At 42.4% G+C, this 19,271-nt stretch overlaps 1 protein-coding gene across 2 annotated transcripts in view; it reads right to left on the bottom strand.

Annotated features, from left to right (window-relative positions):
• The window catches only part of LOC138601225 (protein phosphatase 3 catalytic subunit alpha), a 77,925-nt gene that overhangs the window by 38,975 nt on the left and 19,679 nt on the right, over positions 1–19,271 (bottom strand). For both annotated transcript variants that reach the window (XM_069672804.1, XM_069672806.1), the window contains exon 2: positions 8,498–8,698. In XM_069672804.1, the coding sequence (XP_069528905.1) occupies positions 8,498–8,698 (201 nt within the window). The remainder of the gene's footprint in view (positions 1–8,497; positions 8,699–19,271) is intronic.

The following is a 19,271-nucleotide window of genomic DNA, read 5'->3' as shown; positions in this document are numbered from 1 at the left end:
TCGTAAACCTCCGCTTTACCATTTGTCTTTTATTAAACCCACACGGTGTAAGTGTTTAAATCCACAGTGGGGACCCACTTCAAAGGGAGGCTTGTTGTTTGTGTCCGATTTCTGAAGATGTCCCGATGAAGCCAGAACTACAAACGTGGAGTGATGGCTGATCTTACATCGGGTGTTAGGGTGAGGGAGGATTGATGTATTGGAACAGACTGCTTGAATGAATAGAGAGTGTTTTATTTATCTTCTTGTTTATTGGCAATGTCATTATGTATGTATCACCGAAAAAAAACCTGCACATTTTAGTGTGTTGGAGGTTTAGCAACTTGATTCTATTTTCACCATTACTCCCACATTTCTCCCAATTTATTTTAAGAACAAAAGGTTACAGCCAGTATCATATTTTTCTGTTTTTAAAAAGACACCATAGCTTTATTTTATAACTTAACAGAGACGATTAGGTTGGTTTTAAACGCCTCGATGGTTTGGACTAAACTAATTTATGTCCAATGGAAAAGCTTCTAATTTGTGCCAAATATTTGATGTTTCATGTTCTGACTTTTATGTGGACATTTGTTGAGAAATTACAGGCAAATGTGGAGCAATATTTTTAATGTTATTTGAACTATGAGACAAATAATTTGGTGTGGTTTATTTAACTTTATTTAACAAGCCCATTGAACTGTTAAAATAAAATTGTAATTGGACTGATCGCCAGTCAATCACAGGGCTGACACATAGAGACGGACCACCTTTCACGCTTACATTTAGAGTTACCATTGAACCCAACTGTGGGAGGAAGATGGAGTACCCGGAAGGAACCCACGCATGCACCGGGAGAACATGCAAAAGGTCCACTTTCCTCGTGCCGAGATTCGAACCGGGAACCTTCTAGCTGTGAGACGACAGTGCTTAACACTGTACCACCGTGCAGCCCATTTTTGTCTGACACTTTAAGGAAATTAGAACCTGCATTAAACCTATTAAAAAGCAACTCCTATTGCAAAACAAAACCAGCATTGAAGCAATTTTATATTATATTGTTGGTGACCTCATGCCTCTAAATCTTACATCAATGGCGCCATTAAGTTCTTCACATTAAAGGGCCAGTTCACCGATTTTCAACCTCAGTCCTATCCTGCTATTATGTAGAGCTAATGACATCATCATGGTAGGAAAAAAATGCAGTTTCGCTCTGTGCCTTTGGAGGACGCTATCCGCTTCTCCAATGGGCCCTGGAAAACCTCCGCCAGACTATGTAAAACGCGGAGTATTCTACTGCCGCGTCTCTTGCTGGGCCGTTACTTTCAGAGGGAGGAGGGCAATGCATGCTGGGTGTTGTAGTTTTGCCCATTCTACATTCCTACCAGCTGTTTGTACAACTTTCTCCACAGCTATGGCACCAATTTCAAATATTATTGCTTCTATTGATTCCAGAGAACACCAGCTTTGACCATTTAAGGGTTAGTGTACAACTTTCAGGCTTTTCCTCAGGATGCAAGAAATGGTGAATATATTTCCCAAAAAAGGACAGCACAGCCGGGCAATCCAAGTGATTCATCTTGCTTTTTCCAGCAGGGTGCATCATGCTAAGGCTCGTCATTGTTGTGGAAACATCCTTCTAACAATGGCAGCTTCTGTCAGTGAGAAAAAAACAAAACAAATTCAAGCTGCAGCTGACCTGATAAAGGACCTCTGTGAGGATCACCACTGGCAACAATGCAACATATCTATTGTGGAGAAACAGATGGATGCAATAGGCAAACAGCTCTGTAAAGCAGTCCGATACTCTGACAGGATGACCACTAAGAGAGCAATTATTGTGAAAATCCAGTGTTTAGAATTAGCACCTTGAATGCTGAAGCCGTATTAGAACGAACACAGCAGGAGTTTTATACCTCACAGTGCACACAGGGGAATTAACAATATTTTCATGTTTTTGGACGCCAGCGCTGCAGGAGGGAGTCCAGTGAGGGAGTAAGTGGCTGCAATTTCACCTGAAGCGCCCGTCAAACACACTGTGTGTGGGAGGACTGCACCTCCAGCTGACCTTTTGGAAAGCTGTCACTTGCTGGCAGAGAGAACAGCGGGGTGACACGGCCATGGCGAGAGTTTATTCTCCGACCAAAGACCCGATGTGATGCTCCCTGGGAATTGTAGTCGACTTATATGTGCGAGCGTGGACGTCGTTGGTCGATGCATATTAAGCGCAAACAGCTCACTCCTCCAGCTCGGGGGCTCTGCTTCATCACGGCGAGCACACAATCCACCCATCGCTCTGCTCCAGCACACCTACAGACGCGCTTTGCTTCCCTCCCTCTTGTCACACAACACACAAAAACGAGGTGAGAAGCAGAGCCCACATAAGAAGAGCAGGTGGGAGTACATTATCTGGAGTGAGAAACAATTCGTTCTGGCCATCTCCTGCCTGTGCGCTAAAGTGATCTCCCTGAGTAGCAGCATATCAGCGGGGCAGCAGCTACTGAGTGGGCGGTGGGCATTACACAACCTGGCTTCAGAACCTACACAGGCCACTCCAAAGGCCGGGCTCATTGAGCGAGAGAAATGCACGGTGAGGCAGACTGTGCCAGATCATGTTTTGATTGAGACTGGTTGGTAACAATCCCCCCCCTGGTTTTATGAGAGCGTACATCCTGCAGAGCGTGCATTTATGCAAAGGTGGAGGTGGAGATTGCAATCTGTCACGACCATCAAGCTGTTTGTGATGTTTTAAAAGGCTGTGCTGCAGCGACAATAAATGTCACAGCGTCTGACTTAGATTTAACTTTAAATTACTGCGCCCGTGTAAAGCACTGCTTTTGCAAGTCTTCACAATTGAGACCCTTTAGAGCCAAGCAAAGGTTATTGATGACTCACTTACTGTGTGTCTCTGAGCTCCGTGCAGTTGTGTTTTGGAGGCATAACGAATATCTAGAATAATTCACAGCATTTCACTTTAAATATCACAGACGAATAAAGACAATGCATCTAATTTTGTGCAGGAGAAATATATTATTTTAATTTTTATTTCCCTTTTTAACCCCTCCAAAACAAGACTTAGCTTTTTGAAATAATAACCCACATTAATCTTTGTAGTGACTTTTAAACAAACCAATATACTGTATCTAAATAAGCCACTGACGTGTGGACGGGTGAACAATTTTCGGACGCGTGTTCTGGGATGAAAAGAAATCAATATCCATCTTTCGATTCTGTGATCCATTTATTCACCTTTCTTTGTTGACATTCAAACAAGTTCATCAAGGCAGAGTTCAATGTCCATGTTATGGCATAACATAAAACAAGCTGAACCGACCCGGTACGACACACTGACGCGGTCATGCCTCCGCATACACACCTGCCCCTCATTAGTGGGGATCACCTATCTGCACTCCCATACATGATGCTCCACCTGGTGTTCGATATCAGAACAGCATGATAATGCACAGTCCGAGTGTTAAATATAAACCCAACAAAAAACAACATTTTGGCGCCAACAAAAGGAGTAACTGGAGGACTTTTTTTCTGGTCCTATTGAGTGCTGGAGATGAAATGTGCACCGTTATCCGTGGCTGGCAACTGTAGCCAAGCGCTTGCTTTGCATCCCTTCCACTTCAACCCCTTCGGAGTGCATTTTTTTGATGGCTGGATCCGAATCACAGACCAAAAATTGTTAGGTGATATTTTGCCGAAAGTTTGGTTTGTGTTCCGGCAGCTTTTACCAGCAGACCAAAAGTTTTGATGTGGGAGAAAACTGCTCTCTGATTGGTCAGAATTTCCATGTGATAAACTAAAGAGAGAGCACACTTCTCAATCAACCTCAACACAACCGCTGACTTTAATGTTTTGTTGTTGGAGTTTTTTTTTTTACTTTTAACCGACACTGATCACTTTCCTTTAGTTTTTCACTGAACACTTTGAATACCTCCGTGTTTGTGCGTTTCCACAAGCTTTTATGAAAGTCTCTGGTCAGCCCTTATTTCTATTTCCTCGTCCCTTCCCCACGTCTGCCCTCTACTCATCTTGCTGTCTGTCTCTGCCAGTGTCAGCACCCGTTAACAACCCACAATGCAGTCTTTTGGTTTTGCTTCCTGTATTTGGTCCTCCTCCCTTGTAAGCTCAGACGGTTCATCAGATTGGGAACCGTCATTGCAAAACCAATCTGGCACTGTCCATTTTAGCCCAATTAATACTGATTTTAGGCCCATGAAGAGCGATTATTAAAGAGTGCAAACTAATCTAAAAATGAGAAACCTGCCTGCAGTTTTTTTTCCATTAAACAGATCAAAAATTAAAGAAAATTAATGGAAGTACATGCCTAAATGATTAAAGCACGTCTACTCTACTGGAGAGTGTGCGTTGTCTTTTCGTTATGATTGACACTTGTTGAAGCGCACTCCTTTTGTGCAAAGACAGATTTACTTTATCGTTTTAGATAAGGATTCCTTTGAAGAAAATTGTACCGAACGAGAGTTTTCCAAAAGAAATGATTTCAATTCTAATATTGCCGTGTCCAATTTATCTGCCTACTCGTTGTCAGACTGTTGCATAACAACGTTCTGGAAAGGTTTAATGTCCTTGAATGCTGCACAGAGCAAACACACTTCACACTACACTTACAAAGCTGCCGTTCAAATCAAGGTCTCAGGAAGAGCTTTAAAAGATGTACACAGGAAATCCACATTCAAGGTCTTAACATTTCCTGACAAAGAAAACAATTTCATAAAAAGACTCATTCTCAGAAGTATTTAATTCTACTGGTTAACTCTGTTGTAATTTGGTATGTATGCTGTGATGGGGTCGAGCACCCTGCGATGCAAACAGGTGTATGAACAGTGTAAAAGCTCGCTGTTGCCTGGTGATGCGGCTCTAGGAGCTCTATTGACGGGCGACTTGTGCGAAGGCCATGGGAGCAGCTTGTACTCAGTGGCCTAAGCCTGCTCTGTTCGTCTCACACACACACACACAGACACAAACACACGCACACCCCTCCCTCTATGAAAACCCCACCTGCCATCTGGCCCAACCAGGAAGTGACTGTGTGATTGTGAGGAGCAGAAAGAAAGAGAGAGAAGATAGCTGACATGTCATGGCGCTTTACATCTATGATAAATATTTACTTACTAATTTGCTGACTGGGTGCCATGTTGGAATCGGAGGTGTGCTAACGGGAAGAGAGGGAGGAGGGAGGGAGAAATGACACAGACGGATAAAAACATGGCAGACAGAGGGGAGAGCGGAGCCGAGAGAAACAAAGAAATGTTTAGAGAGAACGGTGTGTGTGCGAGTCCGGGGGCACGCATGAGAGGCAGACGCAGCAGGATCACGAGCACGCGCAACAGTGCAATCCGTGTTGAAAAGGACGAGTGAGTGGGAGAGGGGTTGAGACAGGGGTGTTGAGTGGGAGGGAGAGATGTGCTTCATTGCCACGCAGACACACATACACAGACGCGCACACACACACACAGCTCCTCAGGATCCACCGCTTGCACGCAGAACTGGAGCTGTCCACTGTTTCTATGTAACACAACAAAAGAAGGACGTGTACCGGCCGAAGATTGAGACATGTTAGCTTCTGAGGATTTCAGTGATAATCGGACCATAGCTAATGCAAGCACAAGACCAGATTGGGATCATGTTAAGGCTGGAAATCATAAAAAACGTCCAGTAATCACGAATCAGATTTCTTTCCTAAACACTGGGATAACTTAAAACCAGTATAAGCATATTTTAAGGGAATTAAAATGACCATAATTACTACTGTCTCTTTAAGGGACTACTTTTTTGCTTAAGGACAGTTTTAGGCAGACGTATTTCAGTTTTACATACAGCCCAGTGATTCCCTCTGGAAACCAACTTATTTAGCAACATTCGGTTTAAACTGGAAGATAGATACAATATATTCAAGTTTCAGCTTGAGTTTTTGTTTGCATGGCCTGCATAGAAGTGCACATTTTTCCTTTAATCCCACTACCCTGAAACCACAGAGGTTCTTTGCCATGCACATGAATCTTTCAAACACCATTATTAAAAGGTATAATAAGTAGGATTTTTCCTTGCATTTTGTGAACAACACATTCAAACTGGGCCCCTCCTCCTGGGCTCTTCGTCACCAGAAGCTCACTCTTAATCTCTCGTGCGGGAACATGCCCACCCCGCCGAGCTAACACCGACAGCATCAGGGTTACCTTTGTGCTAGCATGCTAACCGCCGGATACGCCCATAAGTTATTATTTATGTTATAGTTGTAAAAGTCTATATTTTATTATTATTATTATCCTTATTTTCTAAGAAAATCCTGCTTATTATCCCTTTAAAGCCAGTTACGTGTGAACAAGGCTAAATAACCACAAAAATCTAGCTATGTTTAACAAGATTACTCTGCAAATATAGACACAGGCAGCAAATAAAGCTCATGATTGTTCAACCTGTTTGCATCTTTTTGTAAAGCTTCATCTTCTCAAACAATGAGACAAGATATTCTCTTATTATAATGGCATTAAAAAGCGCACAAGAACCACGCTTTTGTTTTGAAAGGGCCGCGCATTCATGAATTTAAGTACGTACGACGCCTGCCCCGGCCGCTCTGCACCACATTATGAGTACGATCTCGTATTAGTAAAAACGATGGGTTGCCATAGATGCTTTGAGTGGGCCTCTGCCTCTGATTACACAAACATCAAAGACGCCTCATCAGAAAGTCTAATGGAGGAACAGGGCACTTGACCAGGAAGAAAGACAACAATGGATGCTCTGGATCTGTGCATATGCATCAGTGAGCCTCCTACTACAGAGTGTTCCTTCACAGAGGCAGGCATGAATGAGCTCGACTTCAGCTCCAGGGCGCTTTTCACATAAAATAAGTGCTCAGCTGTAAAAATTAGCATCCACGAACAAATGACAGAAAGTGTAGCAGCTTTTAATGCTGTTTTTAAAGCTTTACCCCAATAGTTAGCTATGATAAAAAAGGGAAATTAGTCTTATTATCTGTTTTTTTACAATCAGCTGAGTATAAAAACATCATAAAGCAGCCAACTGAGTTTCATTAACCTTGTTAATTTTCACAAATTGGATGCACTAAACCTGAGCTCTCAAATATAAAAAACATTGCCATGGCTAGCTTCATGGCCAACATGTGACCTGGGGACACGATGACTCACTTAATTAAGAAAATTAAGTTGCCACATGGCTGAAACATCGCAGTCCTGTCTTGAGAGAGAACAGAGTGAGCGTTTCAAATCCAACACTAAATCTCACACCTCTGTATATCTGCAAGTTGTCAATTCCCGAGGCAGTCGTGATAATGCCTGTCTTTAGAAAAACACCGTGACAAACAAGGTCAGAAATGCAGGTCAGCCAGGAGTTGGAGAACGTTTTGTTTTTTTCTGCTATGGCTGCATTAGAGCACGATTTTTCTCTCTTAAGTGGATCATTATCTGTCATTTGTTAAGGTGATAGATAAAAGAGCAGCACAAAGTGCTCCTTAAGTTTTCATTTCGGAAATACAGCCAAAAGCCCTAGCAGCAAAGACAGCAAAGAATTACCATAAATAAAAAAGTGATTAATAAAGGAAACTAAGAAGATAACCAACAGTATCATTATTAACAGTAGGGAGGGTATCGCAGGACAACAATACGTTACAGTAAGATATGATTCGATACAATACGATACGATGCGACACAACACAATACAATACCAAACAATACGATACGATATGATAAGGTACGTTACAATATGATATGAAAGGATACGACACGACAAGGCAACACACAACACGATACAATATATGATACGATACAAAACGCCACGACACGACACGTCATGACACTGCACGACACGACACGGCAAGACAACACACAACACGACACAATACGATACGATATATGATACGATACAAAACGGCACGACACAACACGACACGTCACGACAAGACAACACACAACACGATACGATACGATACGATATATGATACGATACAATACGCTACGACACGACACGCTACGACACGACACGCTATGACACGACACGACAAGACATAACACGATACGACATGACAATGCGATACGATATGACACAACACGACAATTATAATCAACAATGATACATCACGATATCTGATTTACTTATTCTTCGGCCAATTAATTTATTACCTTCATTCATGTCATAAGCGCCATGAGTCAGGACAACGATATATTGCCGTATCAATATTTTGTCCCACTCCTTATTTACAGTATCTGAAAATCATAAGTGTGCAAAGAGCAAAGGTTTCTGCCCTCTGACTTTCACTTGACAATTATGAATACTTCTAAATTTTAAGCCCAAGGTAACGTCTTCAAATGTCTTTTATAAAAGTACAACCTGAAGTTATGACATTTAGAGGCTGGCACCAAAAAATGTAAGCATTTTTAATAGAAAAAAAAAAACTTCCAATGACTAATTAACTGACTGTTCGGCTCCTTTCTGGCGACAAACACAATGTGTATCAAATATGACTCCTGACCTGTCACAGGGGCCTCGATGTCCAGCAGGTTCTTCTCTGCGCGCAGGATTGCTGCTCCCTCTCCTATGAGCCTCAGCGCCACCGTTTCCTCCACGCGGCCCTCCTTGGTTAGGTGAGCTTTCAGCACATCCACTTTGGGCTTCCCATCGCTGTCGAACACCTCTTTAGCCGTCAGCCGGTGACTGGGGGGGAACGGGACAGCTGCAAGGGGGGGAAAAAACATCAGAGCTGTCATTCCTTCATGATATATTTAAAGTGCTTTAATATCTTTCATTGACAAAAAGGCTTATGAGAATACGCAGTTAATTCCACATCACTGAGCGAAAGGTATTTAAGCCGTGTGAGTAGCAGGTACTTTGTACCTTCCAGGGGATCGACTCCCGCAGGAGAGGGAGTAACTGTTCACTCCCTCGCTCGGAGCCCACCCTCTGAGACAATTTACCAGATTGCCGCCATGATCTGTGACTCATTCAATTTTCAATATTTATAACAGACCCACACAGTTTCTAGTTTGCTTGGCAGTATTCATAGCGAAAGTGATTACACTTTGAAAATGAAGCACAGAACTGTGGTTTCATTAGAATAAAAGGCCATTAATATGAGTATAACGTCTAAATAACGTGAGATCTTGCACAGTTTCATGTGTAAAATAAACACCATAATATCATCATCATCATCATCATGACATCTCCAAGTCGGGCATTTACTTATCTGTCAGTCTAATTATCTAAAGGAGAAAAATGATGTTTTTTCCCCCGGGTCTTGAAGGCATCATGGAAATTAGACTAAACCAAATCCACAACAAATCTCTGTTACTGTCAATTTCCATAATTAGAGGCTAATAAAGGGTAGCTTTTCACAGCAATTCAATGTGCTGGGGTAATTTCGGATACAACAGATGCATTGAAAAGCCTGAATCCTGTTTGCATGTATTTTAATTTAAAACAGTGAACTTTTCTAATCTAATCACAGCATTAAAAAGAGATGGAGCACATTCTCTATGCAAATAGCCCGATGAGTCTTTAGACAGACTTTTAATGAAAAGCCTGTTCTTGCCACAAAAGAACAGAAACCCCACAATGCAATTCTTTTAAATGGACCTCGTGTCAGTGCCGTTTCAGCAGCTGACATCAAACAGGTAAAAAGGAACTTAATGTTTTTAAATGAAACCATCATTAAAAAGTACTTTTCGTGTCCTGCTCCGAACAAAAGCCCAGTGTGTTAATATTTCCTTTTTACAACCCCCTGATGAGCGACTTTTATTCTGACAGCAAGACACAAAAAGGACATAATTAAAGACTACTTCCTGTGGACTATTCAATTCAGAAGCCAAGCAGTGTTTAAAAAAATAAAAGCTCCTAATTAACGTCCACTGGCGGACTTTGCACATCTCATCCAAGTGTGACTTACGCACTAAGCCTGAAGCAAATACTGATGAGTCGGTAGCTGTATGTGTGTGCATTTCCCAAAGGTGACATCAGCTGTAACTAGACCTGCACTTTATCTGTGTCACTGAGGCCAACCCTGATCAGTTCCTGCATTTCTTACTAGTTAAATCACAGAGGTGCGAGAGGCCAACTAGCTTCTTGAAGATAAGGAGAGACGATGCATGATCCAATCAGAGAACGCTCTAACATCCCCTAAAGTCTACAAGGAAGTGGGAACCTATTTCTTAAATCTCCAAGTCAACATACTGATTCTGGTAAGCCATAGGGAATTCTTCTTGTGGCGTATTATTTGCTCTTTAAGTGATGTTTCAATGCACGATAGTGGAGAGTTGGTGTAAAACATATTTATGATTCAATTTCTTCAAGGACAACATCCTATAAAATATTATAATTTGCTCCCAATATGCTTAAGCCAAATAACTGCTAGAGCGTCTTTTAAAACAATATCAGCTTTACGTGTCCCCTCAAGTATCTGGGACATTTAGAAATCCCCATCTGAGGTAGAGTTACTCCGGGCCCCAGATTGGCCTCCCCTGAGCACCTGCTGTGCAACTCTAGCCCGAGGCCAGGGCCTTGGGGCTTCTGACTTGAGCGACTACACGACTCTGAACCCTGCACTGTCGGAGACACTCTGAACATGTGCCGTGTGAACTACTAAGAAGTTGTTTTGGGGGCAGACAGAGGGGTCTGTGCTTTCAACATGACAGCTAGGTCAAGAGTCTGAAACGTGGTTACGCCACAAAGGACTCATGTATAATTAAGACTAAATATTAGGTGTGTTGATTTTAGTTAGCTGTCAGAAATAACCGTATAGCCCATCTGATAAAAGCAGAGGGTATGGTAGGCTACAGTGTTTTCCTCAGCCCACATTGTTAGCCAATTAAGGATTACGGCACTGACAGGTAAACTCCCAAGGCAGTCTACCACAACCCAGCTGGTCTTTAATCTGAACTTCATGAGACTAAAACAAGTTAAATTCTACTTTGTCAGCAAAAACATATACTTCTAATAATTAGTTAGGCAGTAGAGACACCCAGAAGACCAGTGGCCTTTACAAAGCTACACATAAACTCAATGTGATTGCGTTTTTTGCTTAAGTTGACAGTAGACTGCAGTTAACGATAGCATTTTAAGTAAAGATATTACATATTAAAATGTAAGTGGTAAATGGACTGAACTCATATAGTAGGGGTGGGAATTGCAGGGTAACTCACGATACAATACGATACACAATACGATAACGATAATATCACGATACAGTGATTCTGCGATAATTGATATATTGCAAGAAAAAGTTAGGATATTTTGTCCCACCCCTATTATACAGCACCTTTTCCAGTTTTCTGACCACTCCAGCCCACTGATCTGCTAAGCATTCATACAAATTCACACACCGCAGGCTACGCCTCCAGGGGCAATGTGGGGTTCAGTATGTTGCCCAAGACTGGAGGAGCTGGGGATCGAACCGCCATCGTTCCGATACGGGGGCGAGTCACTCTACCTCTGAGCCACACTCACCCAAAATGTGGTCAATCCAACTTTTCAACATTTAAAGTACATCTCAAGTACACCCTGCAGTTCTCCATAGCACCTCTAGAGGTGCTAGAGCCCCTATTTGATAAGCACTACCCTAACCCTAACCCTAACGATGCATGCAACGTTCAAACTGTCGCTTGAATAGAACTTTAAGAAACCTGCTGTAGTGTGCGTATATGTGCATTTGAGTTGAGTTTGAACCCTCTGAAGTGACAAAGTATTAGGCATCCTAAAATTCAAACACTTAAAGAATAACATTATTCTTTAATTAAAATAACCGGCGTGAAAGCTTGTGGTTATTGGCACACTGGCTGCCTCTTAACACATCTTCCTTCAATTTCCTACAGTCATGACAATGGAAACACTGTGAACTTCCCCGTTATGGAATTTCTAACAGCTCTCTTATTAACAGGAGGAACACCCACCCCTGCCAAAACATAACATGGCACTTTGTAATTGTAGGTGCTACACTAGAGAAAAAAGGCGTTATCCCTATGACAAAAATTAAAAGTCCTGAGCTGAATAAGTAAAAATCAGATTTGGTATTTGAAGAAAATAAAAGGTGATGTCAAAAACTGCGATAGAAGAAAGGGCTGTCGTTGCAGTAATTAAATATTCGCTGCAGGAAAAAAAATGGCAAAATCTCAACCCTTCTCCTGCCAAACAACAGTATCAGAGCATTCCCACACAGCAATGGTGGCTTGTTGCGAACAACCCTGTGTATCCATCCTTTCATACAGAGCTGTGAGAGCGCAAACTGACCCGAGGCGATCTGCCTGAAACCCAAGTATGACTCAAAAAATGGTCTCCATTAGCCGCTTGCTTTTGCCTTCATTAGTTTTACCATTTCTCTGTTCCCTTCTGTTATGTAACGGCGAAATTGCTCTGCAGCCTCGAATCAAGCATGAGAGAGAAATGATGAGAGAGTGAGAGAGGGTCGGAGAGGATGGAGAAAAAACAAAGTCTGGAGTCTGATTTAGCTTTCCATGGTAATTTGTCTCAGATTAGCGTTGTAATTTCCAACATACAAATTAAAGCCATCCATCAACCGTTAGGTTTAAAGACCAAGAGGTAGCTAATCCTGTGAATGTCTCGAGGGCGTGCTAAATAAAGTCTAAAGTTTATTTAATACCATCTTGTGTCCGTCAAGTTTAAAGCAACCATTTCTTTCATTGGTGGATAAAGTCTTGAACTCCTAAAGCTTTAGATCGTCAACCCCAGCAGCCATCTTTGTTCACGCAACCTTTTGTGGGTAGCAAAATCATCCCAGAAAACAGCAGACGTTCAGGTGTTATTCTAGACGAATCTGCACCACCGGGGCGCAGTGCATCTGCAACTGCTGAGAAACAGTGGGGAAACAGGCAGCTTGAAATGTTCAGGTTGGTGTAGTTCAGAGCTAATGCGATCCCTCTGAGGAACGAGACGGCGGGAGGTGTGCAGTCGTACGGCGCTGGACGGATCAGCTTAATTGGAGAAAGTGAGACAGGCTGTTGCAGAGCTCACCGAGCAAACCCCGGCTTCATTTAGCGAAGATCACGGAGTGAAAGCGTGATTTTGTTTTGGGGCCTGAACTGGCAGCTTAGATGTCTACAGTTGCTGTACATCACCTGCCTTCTTGGCGTTGTCAGCTGTCGGAAAGTTGTGCAAACAAACAGTACAGTCACATTAAGAGGAAAGATGTCTGTGATTCAGTAAACCCAACACATCTAAAACATGCCTACACTTTACTATATGGCATCAGAAATTGTTTAGGAAGTGCTTTATTGATATAATACAGCTCCACTTGCACGATATAGTCAGTCGATACACATCTAATGAGTGCCACAACTCAACTGACAGCCATCGTGCCAGTTTATTTTCATATTGACCGCACAGAAAACCTATTGCAAACATTGACTGTGAGAGTAAGCTCTCTGCTAATAACATAAAGAGTACAGTCTAGACCTGCTCTGTATGAAAAGTGCCCATAGATGACTTTTGTTATTGGCGCTATATAAATGAAATTGATTTGGATTGACTCAGTTTTAAGTCAGCGTTGCCCGAGCCGGGTTGGGATTGTGGCCAATGAGTGGGCATTGATGAAACGGATGGATTCCTTTAAACCCATACAGGTACAGCAGACAGCTTGGCAAGAAAAGCAACAACTTGTGATCAATTCTTCCTGGGCCAGAAAGTGAAATCGTTCAATGCAGAGCAGCTTTCCATCAAATGGCAAATGGACACCAAAAGAAATCTGTAGGAATGTAATTATCAGTCTGTATTATCATGTCGTTTTGGTTTGTTTGTATCCATCTCTCTCTTTCTGCCTCTATCCCACTTTTATGGGCCCAGCTGGTCCTGGCAGATTGCTGTCTACCAAAGAGTCCAGTTCTTCTTGAGGTTTCTGCCCATTGGTGCTCATGGTGGATTAATATTGGGTCTTGCCAAAAAACAAAGACGAGGTCTAGGCCTGCTCTATTTGTGAAGTGTCCTGAGATACATTTGTTTTGATTAGGGGCTGATTGATTGCCTGGACGAGTCTCAGGTTGCCACTGCCCACGTCCAACCTTCCATCCCCATCCACCAGACAAGCCACCACACCAGCAATTTCCCCTTCCCAAAGACTCAGCATGACCAGTGGAAATCTCAGCAGGACCAACAGGGAGCTGATGCAGAACAAAGACTTCAGAACTTCAGAGCGGGAGCAACAAAGGTCGGTTCATATAAAGCATAGAATACCAGAGGTAATTTGACTGCTCGTTCAGATGTTTTTTATCCAAAAGGAAATGATCTACCGCAAGATACTGATCTTTGACTTTAGAGCCTTACTCGCACAAAAAAGCAGACCGACGATACAATCGAATGCTGATGCTGCTGTGGTTTTTAACCTCAGGAAAGGCATGTGGCTGGAAGCGAACGCAAGATGTCTGTGTAATGTGATGACATGGTACGGGGAAACCAGTGGCAGATAAAACCATAGATGGACTATGACAGAACTGGCTGCAAAGGAGAAACAAAAACAATGACGTGGTTGGTTGTGGTCTTTATAAGGACATTTTGCATGTCATTGTTGTTTTTTGTCAGTATGTTGTTTTCCCGAATCTCTTTCTTGGATATTTTGCAGCCGAGGTCGTTGGCCTCTGGGCTCGTGCCCCATCAGCCTGTTAAGTGATCCATCCATAGGTCAGAAGTCATTACAAATGTACATTTGTATGGATTGAAATATGCAACACACAAAGAAAAAGAAGAAATTGTGTGTGTGAATATGCTTGCCAATAACAGTATAATGTAGTGGCACTCTATGCATGAGATAAATCTGCTATTGACCGTGCAGAATTGAAAAAAAAAAAACTCATCACACTCAAGACTTTTTCCCAGTTGGAAGCCTTTTAGTGATGATGCATCCACTGAGTGTGCGGTATGCACAGAGGACGACTGCCAAGTGCTGAATAGTGCACCAAGAGTGTGCAAGTCACTCTCTACTGATAGCCTGGGTCTGTTAATTCAATTACATAACTGCATTCAATTAGAAGGGGATATGTTGAGGAGTCCAGGATGAACAGAACGCATGGGCTTCTGTGGGCGGGAGGAAACAAAGGAACATACTGTACATCCGAAACCACCTCAACTTCAAATGTCATCTGGCAGCAGTTTCATCGCTTCATTATTACACTACCACGGAGTCCATTCGAATCTGATTACCTGACATGCATAATGCAAGAGATGTGGCTATGTCGCTGACAACAAAGAGCTGCAGCTGAACCATAGAACGCATTATATTCACAAGGCGATAATTATTTGCAATATGGTCTACCACACACACCGGATACATCACCGAGACGTCTATATGTCAGGGCTGAAATTGGCGTCTCAGTTTTTCCACAACTCCGCCTCCCTCTCCATGCCATCTTGAAAGCCTATAACGCTGTCAATCAATAATTCATAAGTCAACACTTCATTGGAATAATGCAGTCCTTACATACAATTAGCACAATATGAATTCCGGTTGCACAATGACGCCCACAGGAGAAAGATGTATAACATTATTAACAGGATTAAAACAATATTTTAGAGGGTACTTATGCCTGCTGGGTGTAATCAGAGATGATTGACAGGCAAAGAAATGATAACTAAAAACTATATTGTCTGCATTAATATGTGGTAAACAAAACACCTTGCAAATTAAGATGGCGAGAGATATTACGAGATATACGCTGAAAAATCACTGATGAAATAGCAAAATGTAGCAAAATATCGTAAAATTTAAGAAAATGTGGGTCAAACGTTTCAACGGCCAATCAGCACGTAGAGTAGTGAGTTCAGAAAGTCAGTTACAAACTGTTCGTCAACACTAAAAATAATAATAATTCGACATTAAAGTAATTAGGTCTAAGATTTTCATTTAAATAAACGTCTGTTAAGTCACTATCTATCACCGAATGAGGTAACACAATGGTAATTGAGCCACTGATGAAAGCCTTTGCATTTGCAGTATTACGGACTGGCTGTCTGTGCAACTTTCGTGGTAAAGATCACAAGCGGCGCCCAGTTAGTGACGCGTTTTCCATCACCCAGCAGTGGTTGGTCTGCCAGAGAGGCCTTTCCGGTCTCTGCAAGTCATGTGAGTAAACGGTAATCTACTACGGCTGAACAAACAAAAAAAAGATGGATGACTACAGATACAACTTCAAAAATAAGTGAAAATCCAAAGAAAAAGAAACAAATTCGACACTCAGATGAAGGCAAACAGTCTAAAAAGGAAAGCGACCGTCAGCGAGGAAAAGCAAGAGTTACAACCGGAGCCAACCGTGGACGTCACACATGCGACACTGTCTGGATATCTGGGACGTGTGCTCCTGCAATTACCGTTTATCACCATAGGTGCCGCCAAAGTGATGCTTAAATAAATAAACCCGTTACAGCACAGCTCGCTCAGAGCCTTGAATGTGTGTTCTAACGTAACAGAATTCTTTTGTGTATTTTACAAGGTGTAGGGAGCCTATGTTGATCTTTTAAAAGGCATGCTCATCTTGTAATAAATATATCTTTCAAACTTTTTTTCGTTGTGTTGGTGTTGTCCATATTGACATTCGAACAGTTTGATTGTGTTTTGTAAGAAGGAATAATCAAATGTCATTTTTGGCCAATTTTGACAGCACTACAAACAGTCACAAGAAAAAGGATGGAGTGTTGAGTTTCATAACTTTTGAAGCATTTTCTTTGATTCAACAATTTACTTCACTGTTATTTTGAATGACATTCATTGGCATTCATTAAAAATTGAGTATTTTCTTTTTGTATTGTCAAAATTATATTCATCTCCCACATAATTAGACTCTTTCCGGCGTGAAATTGTGCTTGATCGTACAACACTGCTTCAACACAAAAAGACAAATTACACAACAGAAAAATTAAACCTAGAAAAGACTCAAATGGGTTTTAATGGAGCTGAACCGGAACACCTGGTATTTGCAGCAAAGCTGGAAAACACTCCGGTTTTCCAATATTACGTCACAATATATGCGGCGTATTAAAATGGAAATCATCCTATAGAACATTTACAGTAATGCCTGCCATCTGGCCAGCGAGTGCGGAGCAGAGATTCAAAAAGCTTTCAGGGGCAACGGTGAAAAGGTCAGTTAGAAATTGGCGCGAACCTCTTTACCGTGCATTAGCAGGGATGGAAGCCGGCCCTGAACCCGACGCTTAGCGGAGCTTAGCTTTGAAGCTCAGTGCTTTTGAGTCTGCCTCATATATATCTGGAAATGGAGTGGTTACCTCTGTGGTTGAGGCGGGAAGGAGAGCGGAGCCAACAGCGCTCACCTTCCCAGAGACAGACAGACACAAAGAGAGTAAAAAAGACAGGGAGAGGGAAAAAAAAGGAGGAGAGGAAATAAAATGAAAAAGGAGACGGAGCAGAACTGTCGACAAAGACTCAGGGGACCTGTATCAAAGATATCCTGCTATGAAGACGCTACTGAGCCCAGCAGGAGAACATATTTAATCATTTGTGCACACAAATGTTCCTTCCTCTCGAATTAATAATTTGCAATAGTACAATAACTTGTACTACTTAATTTGCTCCCTGTAATTAATAATTCATGCCCTAAAATTATAAAACTGTGCCTTCATAACGCTGAAGTCATTCCCTCAAATTAATAGCAAGCCAGTTCATGTTATTGTAGCAGAGGGAATGTTGTCGTTCTTTGTGATGTTGGTCCATGCTTTGGTATAGAAGAGTCCTCAAACTCCATGTTTTGTTCCTTTAAATAAATCAACATAACATTTATTCTACTGGTCTGTTCGGCCTGTGATTCTCGCTCTCAGGGCCGCATCTTTCATCAAATGCTACTGCTCCTGTACTTCTAAGATTTGCTGACCATGATCATCTGCTGCAGTGATATAAGCTTTAACATCGCATCAACAAACAGGAGAGATATTAGATAAAAGTGAGTAAAAGGCGTTGCCAGGGAAACAGAGCTGTAGAGTCTCAGTCTTAATCTCTCATCCATCAAAATATTGGCTTTAAAAATGAGTCGCCGGCAGCATGTTACATTCTGCACCGATTTCATCCACGGCTGGAAATACAGTACGAGCAGAAGCCGACGCACCACTGTAACGCGCTTGGACATAATACATATTAGTCGAATGTGGTGAACACAAACAAAAGGGGTGTGATGGAGCATCCGACAGCTGCTCACTGCAATAACATGCATGGCTGTCTGCACAGAGGGTCCCGTCATTGACAGCTATCCAGGGCTTCTCATTATTAAGATGGACAGGTCGTATACTAAACAAGCCAACAATACACCCAAGACCTGCATTCATGCTGCCATGGCTGTCAGGGTTATCAGAGACCATCGAGCTCTGACAGAAAATAGCCCATAGCGGCGCTTTAGAGGACAGGGCGACAGCAGTGTGAGAGTGAGTGACAGGCAAACGCTAATCCCGCTGCTGGCTCAACAGATTTGAGATGAGAAATGTAGAAAGCGTTAGCAGCAGCAGGTGATCAAAATGCACCGCTGCTCAGACAGCACTCTGACTAAGTCTCTGATTAATTAGTGAGGTGAGGGCTGCGGCGTGGGAGGCTGGCGTGGGTGAATAGAGGGATGGATGGATGGATGGATGTTTGGACATAAGGATGGATGGATGGGAGTAGGCGGCGGATGCTGGGGTTTTCGGTGGGTGGTGGGCATTTTCTAAAGGTTGTCACTGCATTTTACTGTTGGTGTTTCAGCGTGCGGCATCAAATGTAGCGGCCAGATCAATGGGGGAGTGAGAGGTCGCAAGGGACAGGGCTCGTGGCTGGCAAATGGCTACAGTGGATTTGGAGTTGGATCGGGGGGAGGGGTGGGAGTCAGGCCGAGGGAAGATCAGTCAATGAAATAAAAATGCATCAAGAGTTTGGATGTTGACGAAATGTGTGCTGGGGTTAATTTGGGTGTTGATGATGACCTAATCAAGCAGATCTGGTATCAGGCATGACATGACTAAGCTACATTATATATAGTTTCCTTGAAAATGTCATCATAAAATTCAGTTACAATTCAGCAAGTTTTCATTGCTGGCCTTATGTTACTTAAAGGGCCAGTTTGTCAGTCCTATCATGCTATTATAGGGAGCTAATGCCATTATGGTAGGAAAAATGCAATTTAGCTCTGTGCCTTTGGAGGACGCTATCCGCTTCTCCAATGGGACCTGGAAAACACTACATAAAACACGTCATCTGGCGGAGGCCAGGGAGCTCGCTAAACTACACTTTATCAATCTAGGACGCCCGCCTCCGATGTCATGTCTCATTCAAAATCGTC

Source organism: Semicossyphus pulcher, unplaced genomic scaffold (assembly GCF_022749685.1).
Source record: "Semicossyphus pulcher isolate SPU_LCO1_2020_fin unplaced genomic scaffold, fSemPul1.0.p SCAF_21, whole genome shotgun sequence".
NCBI lineage: Eukaryota > Metazoa > Chordata > Actinopteri > Labriformes > Labridae > Semicossyphus > Semicossyphus pulcher.
This window is presented reverse-complemented; position numbering and strand designations above follow the sequence as displayed.